Here is a 14,390-nt window from a genome sequence, read left to right on the forward strand (position 1 = left end):
GAAAGACCGCCCTAGCTAGTGTGCACTTGACGGGTCTTCCTACTACTACTAGTTCTAGTGCCTATTAGATCGTCTCTAACCACTGTTACCTAAAATACAAAATTTATTTCACGTTTAGATGTAAAGAGTTTAATATTTATTTTTTTTCTTTATCAACAACGAGACCTAAGAGAGAATCATTTCTACAAATAGGTCTCCATCCTGATATCTAAAATAGGTCTTTTAGTCTGTTAGAAATCTATTTTAGATTTGGGTGTCCAGACGGTTCTCCTGTTGAAGACAGCCTCGGGGCTGTCATACTAGCTACCGCCGCCGTTGGCGCGGTGCGGTCAAACGGGACACGTCATGACCAACGGAGGACCAGGAGCGGAGACCGGCCGCCCGGCCGGCGGGAGGCGGTGCTACTACCTCACTCGCCCGCTCCTGGGTCTGAAATCACTCTACCAGCCGCACGCAGGTCAGCTGGTACGGCCCCGGTGCCTAGAGTCCACGCAGCTGTGGGCGGAGAGTGTGAAACGGCCGAGGGCAGGTCCGTGTTGACGCCGAGAATGTCAACACCAAACACGCCCCGCAACTTGGCTACCTTGACCGAGCGGCAGGGCAGCGGTTTGTCGACGAGACCGGGGGCGAGGGGGAGCTCCGGCCACGGCGCCGGGCGGATGCGATGCGATCTGGCTTTGCCTTTGGGTGGGAAACGGACGACACGGAACTTTACGGCATGATTGGCAAGGGGGCTCCGACATACTGTATGATACTCATCCGTTTCAAACTACAGTGCTTACGAGTATTTTTCTTGTTCAAACCTTTTGACCAGCAATTATTCTACTATACTAGTACATTTTTATCGCACAAAATTGATGCCATAAAACACACGGTAAAAAATGTTCGTCATGATTATAGTTTTATATATCATATAGATGAAGCACTGGTAGAGTGATTTTGGGTCAAATTCTTGCCCTATTATAGTTTTATAATAAATTTTGTCTGGCTGTTCTTGCTCACCTGGTCAGTCGGTTGGTCTTGGTCCCGTGTGGTGTGGCGATGCGCAGCACATAGATAAGCAGCCAGCCAGAAGCTGAAACTGCTCTTGTAGTATGAACAGCTGGGTTCAGAACGACGAACAACCACACAGAACTTGCAATGTCGTAGGAGTACGCTCGTTCAGTCCAACATCTCAGCTGCTTTGCGGGGAAAAAATGTAGACTAGCAGATACGATCCATCCCTAGACCAGCAAAGTAACGAATTAGACAAAAAAAAGGACCGAAGGTGTACTGTTATGATACGCTGGCCCGAACCTTTCACCTTTCAGAATCATGTCGGCGGTGGTGGTTACGCAGCTTTACCGACAACCAGAAACACTGATAGTATCATGTCACTTATGTTGTCGTTGGGACAGTGGACTGATTGAGTAGAATCGACTTGACATGACGCAGCCCAAACATGAGTTTACCTTCCAAACAGAAGCCCAGAGGGTCTTCAGGCCCAAGAACTTGCTATGAACTGGTAATGATGCCACAGGACACAGGAGTTCCGTAGAGGTAAACTGCAAAGGCAACATAAGTTCAGAAATTTGGTGTTGTTCAGCCTAACTTGGTTTTGAATTTAGACAACTGCTACACACAGAAGATGAGAAGAACACACATCAATCCAACGCTTTAAGCATGTTCCAAGATTTAAGGCCCATAAGTGAGGCTATGCTGCTACCTTAGCCTCTGTAGGTGCAAGGCGCTAAAAAAATGCTAAATCTATAGGGGGGTAATTTTTAAGATTGTACTTAAGAGTAAAAAAGTTTGAAAGCTTAAATGGTAACCCGAATAGTCAAGTGCAGCAGCACAACCTTTCACCACTTAAGCAGGTACCACTACAACAGAAGTCTAAGGAAATTAAAATAAACTAACCAGCATTGTTCAAAAGAACTTCAGTTATCTTTGAAGGATTAACACCCCCCCACCCCCACCCCCACCCCTGCGGAAATCAACTAAAACGTGTTGACTGTACACACCAAAAAATTGGTCAAAGGAAGATAATCTTCCATACAATGAGCAACATGTAGATAAGTAAAAGGTGATCGCGCATACCCCAATTTCAGTCCTCCAAGGTATCCAGGCTGGAGAGCTTTCTGTAGTCGTGCAAGACTGCACAATTCAGGAATTGCACCATAGCAAAACAAGAGGTTTCAAATGATATATATGACCTGCTAACCTAACCAGTCTAGGCTGTAAGATAAAAATGTAGCAAAGTAACTAAGTAAGGTTGGCTCATAATTTGCTACCATCCATGCAAGTAGAAGAAAATATATGGACTCATAGAGACTATCTGCTAATGCAATATTGATAGCATTGTTTCTTATACAACTTCTTTCCAAAGCATATTAGCTGCCATATGTCTAAACTCCTACTGCAGCAACAGAAAACAAGGCCACCAGCATGTAAATATGCAGTAGTAGTGTCCGAGAAAATATGCAGCAGTACTATATTTTCACTTAGGAGCCAGAGGTGAAATTTGCTCCAATTCAAAGGACTTAGCTAACTCAAAGGCAGCAGTAGCCAGCATTTTGATTATCATCAGACTAAACACAACATTACAAAGCTGATTATCTTGAAATGTAACAAACATGGAGTCCAGGACACCTTACAAGATAAGCACGGCCATCCGTCAGAAATAACTTGAGCTCCAATTGTGTAATGATTCTTTAAATGCCACTTCTGTTACACTAAAGTAAGCAAATCATAACTAAGGAATTGATTTCACATTAGACCCAAACCCAACATTTCTAGTCTACTAAAACAAAGCAACAGTTACTATACTGATCTCAGAGGCAAAGGCCTAATATTCATTTATGGTTTTTTATTATATAACAAACAACTAAAAAATGGATCACCTGTTTCTAAACAAAGTACTCCAGGAACTCCAATAATACTATAAAGGTGCAAGCCCACAATATCCTTTCGGATACGAGGGTGCGTTGGCTAAATATGCATCCAGAAAGTAAACATCAAATCATGTTTACAATCCAATGTGCTCACATTCTGTAAGTATGCATAAAATATTGCAACTACAATCAGTCAAACAGGCATGATATTGGACAACATTGTTACAGAAAGCACAAAAAAAGATGGAGAACTAAGCTCTACACTACAACATGCTTTAAAGCAAAGAGGACTTACAATCAAAATTGAAGCTATGTGTAAGTGCTAACCAACTCCACCACTACATACAATGATGTTAAAAGTGCACACATGCCCTTGAACTAAATCATGACTCAAGAAGAGCGAATATTTTGATCTAACAACAAAGCTTCATTGTTGATCAAGCTGTTAGAAAGAACATCTCTTGAGCACAACTTGCTTAGCAATTCTCTTGCCTCCTTCAAATAGCACTCATAAGCCAAACCTTCAATGAGTATAATGTAGGTCAATTCATCAGGCATACAACCACAGGACACCATATCAGCAAGCACATCAATAGCATAATCTGTTTTCCCATTTCTGCAAAGCCCTAACAGTACTGTATTGTAGAGTACTGTCTGAGGTGATATGCCTGAATCTTGCAGCTTATGAACCACCTGAACAACCTCTTCAATTTTATCCTCTTTATTCAGACTCTCAGTTAACAACTGGTACATCTTATCTGTGTTGAATCCTTTGCTGGCCATTTCATTCAACAACTCAAGGGCTTGTTCCATCTTGCCAGCCTTGGCTAGTCCACCTATTATTGTACTGTAAGTGGTTGAATTAGGACTGCAGCCTTTCTCAGACATTTGCTTAAAGACTTCAAAGGCCTGCAAAATCAATCCCTTTTGACACCAGAAACTGACTATAGGATTGAATGTCACGTTATCTGGGAGGCAATCATTCTGGGACATCTTAATCATTAGCTCCTCAGCATCCTCCCACCGATCAGTGCTGCACAAACCCTTTAGCAGAGTGTTGTAGGTGACAATATCGGGTTTACAACCAAAGGATTGCATGTTGCTTAGTAACTCCAAGGCACTATCCACATGCCCTTGCTCACACATCCCACTGATGACAGCATTGTAAGTAACAACATTTGCCGTGCATCCATGCTTTGACATTTTCTCTAGATACCGAGTAACCTTCTGGAGCAATCCTTTCCGACACAAGGTATTGATGATCACATTAACTGTTGCTTCGTTTGGTGGGCAATTCTCTCGAACCATCTCGTCTAGAAGCTCATCAGCATCCACCCATCGCTCAATGCTAAAGAAACCCTTCAAAACAGTGTTGTAGTTGACAGTGTTGGGCTTGCAACCTCTAGAAGGCAGGCTGTTGAGAAGCTCGCGTGCCTGGTCTACATCACCTTCTCTGCACATAGCGTCGATGATGACATTGTACGTCACGACGTTGGGCTCACACCCCTCTGCGCGCATGAGGTCGATGAGCTCCATGGCCTGCCGGTATCCTCTCCCCTTGCACGCCGCCTCGAGGAGGATGTTGTAGGTGACCACGTCGGGCGCGCACCCGCGGCAGAGCATGCCGTCGAGCACCCCGAGGGCGTCCGCGACCCGCCCGCGCTCGCAGAGCGCGTGGATGAGCGGGTTGTAGGCGTACGCGCTGCTGGCCTGCACGTTCGCGGGCATGCCGCCCACGACGCGGCACGCGTCCTCGAGCAGGCCCGCGCGGCAGTACCCGTCGACCAGCGCGCCGTAGGTGGCGGCGGTGGCCTCGGGCCCGCACGCCTCGACGACGCGAGTGGCGTCGGCGGGGCGGCCCCGCCGGCAGAGGTCGCGGACAAGCCGGTTGGCGAGCGGAACGTCGGGCGGGCGCGGCGAGGAGCCCACGAGGCGGAGCGCCGCGTCGAGGTCGCCCCGGTGGATCAGGGCGCTGAGGCGGCGGTCCGCCCCGTGCAGGCGGCGCTGTGGCGGCGGAGGCGGCCTAGTGCTAGTGCTGGGCTTGGGGAGACCCGGCGGGCTGGGCCTTGAGCTGCGGACACACAGGCGGCGGCGCGCGGGGAGGCGCGAGTGGTGAGGGTGGCCGGCGCATGAGGAGGGAGAGAAGGGGAGGAGAGCGCACACGGTGGGAGGCGGTGGCGGCGAAGGCATTGTGCGTTTGGATTTCGGGATTTCGGCGCTCGGGAAGCGATGGGCCGTGACTGTGGCCGCGTGGGCGCCGGGCGCGCGCTTGCAGCCACGGCTGGCGTCCAACAGCTAGACGTCAAGAGTCGTTTGGGTTGAAATCAACTCTCAAGAACCAGGCTAAATTTCGGTCCCATTTGGAATTTATACTAACCTTATTTTTTATAAAAAAAAATGTCAAATATTTTTCTCGCCTGAACAAGCCAAACAAGTCAAAAAAATGTCAAACATTTTTCCTCGCCTGAACACAAGCAACACAAGTCAGTAACGGCTTAGACGAGTATGTAGTGGAAAACAAAATCCAAAATGATCTACGTGACAAACTCCAGCGATGGGCGTGAAGTTATACACGTGCAGCCAACCATTCGAATTAAGTTCTGGGGCATCAGAAGAATGCCAAAATGACACGAATCGGCAGTAAGATGGCAAAGGTTGCAACCCAGGAATTATTCCGGGTGGCAACGGTTAATAAGTTCTTTTTTGAAACTCGGTTCATAAGTACGATAACGGTAGAGATGAATCCACTTAACAAGTCCCTATATCTATTAAACAGCATTGGCCAAGAAAAATGCTGTGCTGCAAAATTTGTGAAACTGCCGCAGTTTCTCATGGATCTTCAAGTGATCCGGTCCTCACTTCATTTTACGTTCACCAGCTCCACATCGAAGATGAGAGTTGAGTTCTGTGGTATCTGCCCCACTCTTTTGCTCCCGTACCTACCAAAGGAGAATCAGGATCCACAAATAAGGGCTAGATTTCAAACGGCTTCTGATACAAAGTAATGCGAAGGTATTTTTACCCCATGGAAGGTGGAATGGTGAGTCTCCTTTTGTCCCCAACCCTCATACCTGTTATAACAAGCACAAAGCATGAAATTTGCACCGATCAATAACTGTGTGTTTAATACAAGATGAAGGTAAATATATAGTGTATATACCATTGACGCCGACATCCCAGCCACTGATAACCTGCCCAACACCTGCAAGCAACGCATCATTAAAATCATTCCTCGGTACTAAGATGGAGTAATGGTAGAGAGCATGACATCAGCAAGAAGAAATAATTACCTAGTCTGAACTCAAAAGGTCTTCCACTAACGTTGGAGTCAAAAATAGTGCCATTCTTTAGCTTGCCAATATATCTAACAGAAACCTAATAAGAAAAAAAATAGCATTGTTAAGGACATCAGATAGGAGAGCCTCAAGTAGTAAAATTGATCATAGCCATGCAAAAAATATGTGCAGGTCATGGAAAAAGCATGTAAATGTTAGAATTGCAGGAGGCAGTGGGAAATTGCAATAATAAATGGGTATTTAGGAGGAGATCCTCCCATTGAAGCTCCTCAGATGCCAAAAATGTTTACCTTCTTCCCACGGGTGGCTTTTTTACCATCAGGTTTGCCCATCTCTACCTCCTGAATTATCATACCATTGGCAAACGTTCGTGTTTGGAGTGGCTCCTTGCTATCTGACTCACCAAGTCCAGTTGTTGCCTGACTTTCACTTCTGTTTATGTCATCTGCCTTCTTTTTCTTGTTCTTTTTACTAGCCTCCTGTGCACTTGCCTCCTCATTGCCTTTATGACTGAAATTAGATGAAAGGAAACAATGTCAAACAATAACGAGCCATGTGAATAACATTCCTATGTGAAAAGCTTCTACAAAGCAACATCTCAAGATACTAACATATTGTTGTTCTTAGCAGATTGCTCACTGGCATCAACCTCAGAAGCACTTTTGTTCTTGTTTTTCTTTTTCTTCTGTTTTGTACTAACAGGATCAGCCGGAGAATCGTGTTGCTTAATCTCCTTTTCTTCGTTGTTTACTTTTCCAGTGTCCATAGCAGTGCTTTTGTCCTTGGCCTTTTTCTTTTTCTTTGATGATGCCCCATCAATTTCAGCCTTTACCTCCCTATAACCACAAGTAAATTTACAAAATAATGAAGCATGTTACTATGCCACGAATTAAGAAATATCCAGGGGCGAAAATGTACCCTGAAGAGTCACCAAGATCGTTAATGGCTCCACTTTTTCTTTTCCGGTCTTCATTGTTAATCTCCTTGTCTTTTCCCCCTTTCTTGTTTGAAACACTCTCAGAACCCCCTTTCTTTTTTGAAACGCTCTCAGAACTCTTCTTTGATTCAGAAAATGATACAGGAAAACCATCTTCATCTTCACTTTCCAAGGATTCAGTAAGTGGATTTCTTACAGCAAGCTGAAGTTGAGACTCATCACCATTTTCACGGCATTGCTTCTTCTTGGATCCCTTCTGCACTTCAGCAACAGCAGCCTTGTCATCCTCTTGAATTTCCTCAATAACAACTGCAAAATTTATCAAGGGTAAGGAAACCCATTAAAAATATGTTGGCCACAACCTAAGGTGTATGACTTTATGAGGTAATTTCGATGCCAATGAGAAGTGCAATTCCATCTAAATGAATACATGGTAATGCACTATTTCTTTAATGTGAACGAGGTGATTTCAATGCCAATGAGAGGTGTTCGATCCAACTAAACTTAAAGTGAAAAGGTATAGAATAACTAACACTTCCTGCAACTACAGCATGCACAAGTCCTGTAACATTTTAGAGTGTATTAAAAGAAGGTTCATGACACATGAAATGAACCAAAGAAGTTTCACAAGAAGTTCCACACTGATAATTAATAATACACATCAGCCATCTTTCGTAATACATTTATTTTCATCAGTTATTCATAATGCTATTTGCAACACACCCTAACCAAACTTAACACCAATATTACATTTATTTTCATCTGTGATTCAAGGGCATATATGCAGTTACAATTCCCACTAACAGTTCATATCATAGCTGTGGACTGTGGTTTAACTGTTCTGCTTCATAACTTTCAACCTATGCTTACATTAACAGCAGTGGTACAAAGAATGGGAAAATAGCATACCTAACCATTAACCAACGGTAGTGATTCTATGAAAGGGAAAAAACAAAACCAGAGGTAGACCATGTTCTATGGTTCAGAAAAATGATCAGGGAGGCATCAGAGATTTCGTACGGGCATCCTTTCACAGATCATATGACAAGGCAAATGGGCAATGGAACAAAATGTAATGCCTTACCTGAACTTTTGCCCCTACCCTGATTGTATGCCATTGTCATCTCTTCATCATCAGACTCTGAATCATATTCTAAATCATCATCTTCACTGTCTGAATATCCCATAACCTGTCAGTAGATACTAACATGAGTTGTGTAAGAGGATAACATCTGTGTACTGCCTGTCGTTGTCTGGTGGATCATTACCATGTTACCATCATCGTCCTCCTCCAAGAAACCATCCTCATCCGAACCATGAGAATCACTCCCAGAATCACTGTCACTCCTATCTTCCCCACACACATCACTGACAAAAATATTTAAGGAAAAACAGAGTCCCCACGCAAGAACAAAGAACATCCTGCAGCAATCAACTACAACAAAAGGTAATCATCTAAAGCCATCCTACATCAATCTACAACAGAGAAAGATAATAAATTGATGCTAAGACAGCAAAGGATACGTCATATAGTATCCGGCGAGGTGGATGCTCTTCGGCCCAATCACTGAGAAAGTGACTTCCTCCTCAAACTCTAGCTCCAGGTGGCATGTCTCCGACTGTTCCGGCATGAGGACGCAAAGGAAAACGGGATCTTTGTTCTCGATACTGCACTGTAGCACACACCTCTTCACGCCGGTACCCTTCTCCCCCTTACCGACCTCAACCCCTAGCGTCGCCTGCGTTGCCATTTGCCAATCCAAAAATAAATAAATCACATTTGCCGCAACATTAGATATATGCTACAACTATAAGCCTCCAAGAGAAAACCTAATAAACCCGTTGACCATCAAAGTGTAAGAGGAGACACTGAGGAGAAGCAGACCTGGGTGAGGCGCAGGCGGCCGATAAAGTCGCCGTGGGTGAGGGTGTACGGCTTCCCGGGCTTCACTTCCACACCTGCGAAGCACGCAACAGTCCGGTCAGACCAACAGGAGCAAACACAGTGGAAATTGGCAGCAACATCGGTAGCCCCGTAACGATTCTTACCCCAGAACGACGACATGGTTGCGGAGGCTGAGCGAATGCTTCGCGCGGCGGCGTCTCGGTGAAGAGGAGACGGGAGGGGCTAGGGTTGATATGGGTGGGGGATGTGGAACAGTTGAAGCTTCGAGAGGGTAGTGGAAGAGCCGATCAAGCGGGGAGCGGGCAAGGGAGCGCAGCGCCGCAGCGAGAAACCCTAAAATTGGGGTTTAAGCGGCGGGCGGCGGGCGGCGGCGGAGGGAAGGGAATGTATAGACTACGGAGTGTTGTTTCGCACTTTGGCCCTCCAGTATATGTGATATGGCCTGACCACTTTGAATTGGGCCGGTTGGCACATTGAGGCCCGTTTCGGACGGGAAATGTTTCGCCATTCTACAAAGTTCGTCGTTTTGGATTCGCGGCTCTGAAATAGACACATACTAACTACTTTCAATTTGGATTTATACGAACAAGAGAAAAACAAAGGATTCTCGTTCTTACGGATCGAGTTATCGTAGTGTCATTTACAAATTGTTTATGAATTTTCTCCTGTGTTTGATTTTGTTGGAAACTATGAGAAAAAAAAACATCCACTCAAACCTTGTACGTGTGTTCTCTCTGCAGGTCATCCGATGACTTATTCATGTGTGTTTTACTCATCTAGTTTGTATGTGAGTTCCAATTATATTTTTTGTATTTGGAGCTTTAGAGCAATGTTAATAGTACAGGCTACTGCTGGCTGTATGGATCCTTACAGCTCATCTCTCAGCTCAACCATAAAGTAGTTAGCTCTTTACTTTTAAGTACATGGTCCACTTTCATCTCTCATAAAGTTTATTTGTTCTTATGTTTAAGCTCTCTGCAAGCTTACATCTCGTTTTCCTTCCTCTCATCTTCTCTTTCCTTTACCTCAGCATTCAGTCCACCTACGCCCTGTTATTATATTTGCTCTAGTAATTCATGGATCTATGTTTTGATTTCATCAACCTTGCCAAGAGTTGTTGGTCTCTACGAGATCTACCTCCTATTAGCATCTTAGGGCATGCTTGGTTCCAGGGGGAGGAGCTTTGTCGGGCCTAGATGACACACACGACGTTGCCAGCCCGATTTGGCTGTCTCAGCCTCTCCGGGCTACTTTGGAAGTATGGGGAGTCTAGCCCAGGGAAGAGAAGCCCCCGAGAGGATTCTGACGCCAATTCGTTTCCCTGGGTTGTCTTCCCCGCCAGAGGTTTAGTTCCCTGTCGCTATTTAGAGAAAAGAGAGGGAAAAAATGGTCTCACAAAATCATGAAAAAAGAGAGAAAAACTAGAAATAAAAGTATGACCGCTATCTCCTCTTCCAAGCAGCTGAGCAGCATGATGGCGAGGCCGCTCACCAGGATGTGCACACCGGCCATGACAGGCATGGAGCGAACCCCAAGCCGGAGGCCAGCGACACTGCGACAGCGAGGCCGAAGTCGCTGTGGCACCACCGTCGCGATCAGCACGGCCACCACCGTCGTCGAGTTGATGGCGTTGCTGAGTCCTTCCTCGTGCAACTTGTTGATGGCGTTGTTCGCGATGACCTGCATGCGCACGTGTGTCTGCTGCGAGTGCGCCTTGTGCTTGATATCTCGCTCACCTGCTGCTTCAGCTCGCGCGCCTGCTTGTTGCCGCCGTCGCCGCCTGGGCTGATGGTGCGCGCCAACTGCACGTCGTGCTCCGCCAGCAGCTTCGCCGCATCTGTGTTGCCCATCTTATCCGCCGTGTCTAGCGGGGTCTCGCGGGACCGTGGTCCGGCATCGTGACCAGCCGCTTGATGATCTCGTGGCGCGCCTTGTGCGCGGACATGTGCAGCGCGGTATTGTCCTTGTTGTCCGTCTGGTTGAGCAGCGTCGTCTCGGCGGCGAGGAGCGCATCGACGAGGTCCAGCCTGGTGCCCTTGGTGGCCATGTGCAGCGCGGTCCGGCCCTTCTTGTCCGTGCGCAGCGCGATGCTGGGTTCTGCCTCTAGCAGCGCGCACCACCTCCACAACCTGGTTCTGCCTGGACAACAGCGCCCCGAGCTCCTCGGCGTCCATGCCGGACATCATCTCCGCATGGACCCGAGCTGGCCGGCACGCGCCGCCGCGTGCATCGCGGTGTCGTCCCGCTTCCCCGTCAGCTGCTTTGTCATGTTCTTGCGCAGCATCGCCGCCTGCGCCGTCCTCGGCGAGTCCATCGCCAACACTGCGACAGCGGACAGCGACTCACGAAAGGAGGAACCGGGCCCCGAGGAAGCGCTCCCGGCCTCTTGCGTCGTGGATTGGTCCCCCGTGAAAAACACGGGGAAGGGGGCTGTATTTCACGTCTCCGGGACCTTTCAAATGCAGCGGAAGATTAGCCCGTAACAGATCGCCCCGTGGGTTCCCGCCCCCGACAATCGCAGGGAATCCGACGGGGATCAATGCTTCCAAATTAGCCCTCTGGTGGGTAGCAAGAAAATCCTTGTTGGCATGGAAACACATGTCCAGATCAATTCCTTGCTGAGATAGGTAAAAACAGGAGTTGGCAAAGTTACCGAACATGACCTTACATACGCCGGTCTCCTCATTCGCTTTTGCCCTTCCACCTGGGATCGCGTTCTTGCCTTGCTCTATTGTCACTTGTTCGATTAGGTGGCACACTTTTCTTAATCACATAAGTTATTATTTATTATAACGCTAGAATACTACATTTTGACTAGATAAAAAACGTATTTTTTCTTGATAGAAATAGTCAGTATATATATAACGAAAGCATGTTTCATGATAAAATACAATGACATCAACCTTGTTTTATCAAATTTATATGACCGTTTAGGTTTATTTGTTTGTGGTCAAAGAAAAAAAATCCACTACATATGAACAGTTATTGCCTGTATCTACTTTGGCTTATTAGTCAGCCAACCATGCTTTTCTCTCACACCAAACCAGCCAGCAATACTTCAGTTCAGGGCTTATAAGTCAATCCAGCCGAAACGAACAGGCTGGAAGTTTTTGAACATACTGTAGATGAAGTTAAATGGGCTTATATCACGTCTTGACTCGTATAAAGCTAAACCCACTTGTACGAAGTTAAGGGTGTATTTGGCAGGGATTTTTTTTTTGCTTTGACTCCTCCTGCAACTCGTACTATAGCGACACTGTTTATAGAAGACATTTTTCCCTCAGGCCCCGTTTAGATTCCAAAATATTTTGCGCAGTACCTGTCACATTGAATCTTGCGGCACATGCATGGAGTATTAAATGTAGACGAAAAAAAACTAATTGCACAGTTGGGTGAGAAATCGCGAGACGAAACTTTTGAACCTAATTAGTCCATAATTAGACACTAATTACTAAATACAAACGAAAGTGCCTAATTAGTCTATAATTAAATACTAATTACCAAATACAAATGAAAGTGTCATAGTAGCCAAAGTCCAAAAAAAAAAATTAGATCTAAACGGGGGCCTCATCTGTCGTAATGGAGGCAGAGAAGCCACCATTCATGCTCCTCCGGTACTGTAGCGTAGAGCCAGAGCCCGAAGGAGCCTTGCCAACGGTAACTTTGGTCAAAGTTTTGGTTTTACCGGAGTTACCAAACTGTCGAAACAACATCTCGCAGCATTTTCAGCATGCAAAAAATGGGCCTTCACCAATCAGCTTCGTCACGGTGCGTGCAGGACCAGAGAGGAGTGGACTTGTTCACGGCACGGTCACGCGCATTGCACAGCCGCGTTTCCGCCATTATTGCACCCCGCCGGTGGCGGTACCTGTCGTATGCTCGTAGCTTGCCACAGTCTAGAGTCTACGCGCTACGGTAGTACACGGTGTTGGGTGTGGGCGTGTTGCCGTCCGGATCCGGGGCTGGCGGGCTTGCCGGCTGCAACTCTGCAAGCCAGCCACCATGTGTGACACCTCCGACCTCCCACCGAGCGCACCTAAAAAAACCAGGCAGTGGGAAACCGAACCACGCGTCCAGCTCCCTCTCGGCCTCGCACCAGCTCATCCCAGCTCCGCCCTCGGCTCGGGCTCACCCTCCCCTTCCCTCCCCCTCCTACCGCCTCTCCCCCAATCCCACCAGATTCGCCTCGACGCCCCTCCTCCCTCACCCTTGATGCCACGCCCCTTCCCATGGCGCCACGCCCGCGGCCCTCCCCACCCGCCCGAGCCGCGACGCTGACCCTCCTCGTCCCGCTCCTCCTCCTCGCCTCCCCGTCCCTCTCCTCCTCCTCCGCCGCCGCCGCCGCTGCCCCCTCGTCGCCGACGGTGCTCGCCACGCAGCGGCAGGCCGCATCCGCCTCCGACGCCCCGTCCACTCCTCCCCCTCCGGCGCAGCGGCACCGCCACCGGCACCGGAGGCGCCGGCCGCCGCCCCCGCCGCCCAGGCGGCGGCGGCTCAACTTCGGGGAGCGGCTTGGGATCGCCTTCGCCGGCGTGGCCGTCGCAATGCAGGTCGTCCTCGGCACCTTCCTGGCGCTACGCGCGTGGCAGCTGCGGCGGCTCGACAAGGCCGAGGTGTCCTCCTCCACGCCCCTCACCTGACCACCGCCCGCCCGAAGCTCGTCGTGAGCGTCAGTCAGGTTGGTTTATTTGTGATCTGATCTGATGCTGCTGTAACTGAATGAATCCATGGTGTAGTAGTTGTGTCTGTCCCTGTTCGACGTCATTCTTTCCGTTCTGTTGTACTACTACGTGTACAATCTGCTTCTGCTCCGTGCAGGGCACTAGTTGAGAGGCTATGTGATATGAGAGTTGTGCTGCAGCTTTGATTGTTACCATGCCTTACCTGATCTATTGTTAGTTCTGTTCTACTGCTGATGTGCTATTACAGTGTTGGCTCTCCAGTTTTTTCACTCTCTCTCCATTACATCAATTTTTGGTACGAAAATAGAGGGTAAGTTAAGATCTGTCATAGAATATGTGTCGAATATGTGTCTCAATTCAAATTTACTATTTCTATCTATTCGAAATATATCTTAAGATTCTTATGATATAATTAAGTATATCTATTATAAGGAATATTGACTATTGTATTTTTTAGTTTACAAAATAAAGATTTTTTATAGAATACTATTTTTTTTATAGATATAGAATAAAAAAGTATTCTATAAAAAAAATGAATGGAATTGAAAATAAGAAAATTGCAAAAAAGGGGAACTAAAAAGGGGAACTCATTAAAATAAAATATTGCACATCAATTTTTAGCCGTTTGCATGGAGTATTAAATGTAGGTAAAAAAAATAACTAATTAGACAGTTTAGTTGGAAATCACGAGATGAA

At 47.0% G+C, this 14,390-nt stretch overlaps 3 protein-coding genes across 4 annotated transcripts; 1 reads left to right on the forward strand and 2 right to left on the reverse strand.

Moving 5' to 3' along the window:
* Positions 1-937: 937 nt before the first annotated feature.
* LOC136533661 (pentatricopeptide repeat-containing protein At1g09900-like) lies at positions 938-5,075 on the reverse strand. Of its 2 annotated transcripts, none has more exons than XR_010778519.1 (4): positions 2,637-2,702; positions 2,080-2,136; positions 1,304-1,544; positions 938-1,223 (listed from the first exon to the last, which is right to left on the reverse strand). XR_010778519.1 is itself a non-coding variant. In XM_066526208.1 (4 exons), the coding sequence occupies exon 1, from the start codon at positions 5,061-5,063 to the stop codon at positions 3,264-3,266; it is 1,800 nt and encodes a 599-aa protein (XP_066382305.1). In that variant the 5' UTR covers positions 5,064-5,075; the 3' UTR covers positions 938-1,223; positions 1,304-1,544; positions 2,080-2,136; positions 3,169-3,263. The 2 variants fall into 2 exon arrangements, 1 of the variants encoding a protein (XP_066382305.1); XM_066526208.1 differs by lacking the exon at positions 2,637-2,702 and adding an exon at positions 3,169-5,075.
* A 445-nt stretch (positions 5,076-5,520) lies between these two features.
* LOC136533660 (peptidyl-prolyl cis-trans isomerase FKBP53-like) lies at positions 5,521-9,374 on the reverse strand. Its single transcript, XM_066526207.1, has 12 exons — positions 9,156-9,374; positions 8,992-9,065; positions 8,631-8,845; positions 8,375-8,474; positions 8,191-8,296; positions 7,088-7,415; positions 6,781-7,005; positions 6,460-6,679; positions 6,164-6,248; positions 6,034-6,075; positions 5,896-5,944; positions 5,521-5,812 (listed from the first exon to the last, which is right to left on the reverse strand). Exons 1-12 carry the CDS (start codon positions 9,169-9,171, stop codon positions 5,734-5,736), a joined length of 1,539 nt encoding a protein of 512 aa, XP_066382304.1. The 5' UTR covers positions 9,172-9,374; the 3' UTR covers positions 5,521-5,733.
* A 3,684-nt stretch (positions 9,375-13,058) lies between these two features.
* Positions 13,059-13,888, forward strand: LOC136533662 (uncharacterized). The gene has a single exon (XM_066526209.1). The coding sequence runs from the start codon at positions 13,242-13,244 to the stop codon at positions 13,650-13,652; it is 411 nt and encodes a 136-aa protein (XP_066382306.1). The 5' UTR covers positions 13,059-13,241; the 3' UTR covers positions 13,653-13,888.
* The last annotated feature ends 502 nt before the right edge of the window (positions 13,889-14,390 follow it).

This window comes from Miscanthus floridulus, unplaced genomic scaffold (genome assembly GCF_019320115.1).
Source record: "Miscanthus floridulus cultivar M001 unplaced genomic scaffold, ASM1932011v1 os_1072, whole genome shotgun sequence".
NCBI classification, from domain to species: Eukaryota; Viridiplantae; Streptophyta; class Magnoliopsida; order Poales; family Poaceae; genus Miscanthus; species Miscanthus floridulus.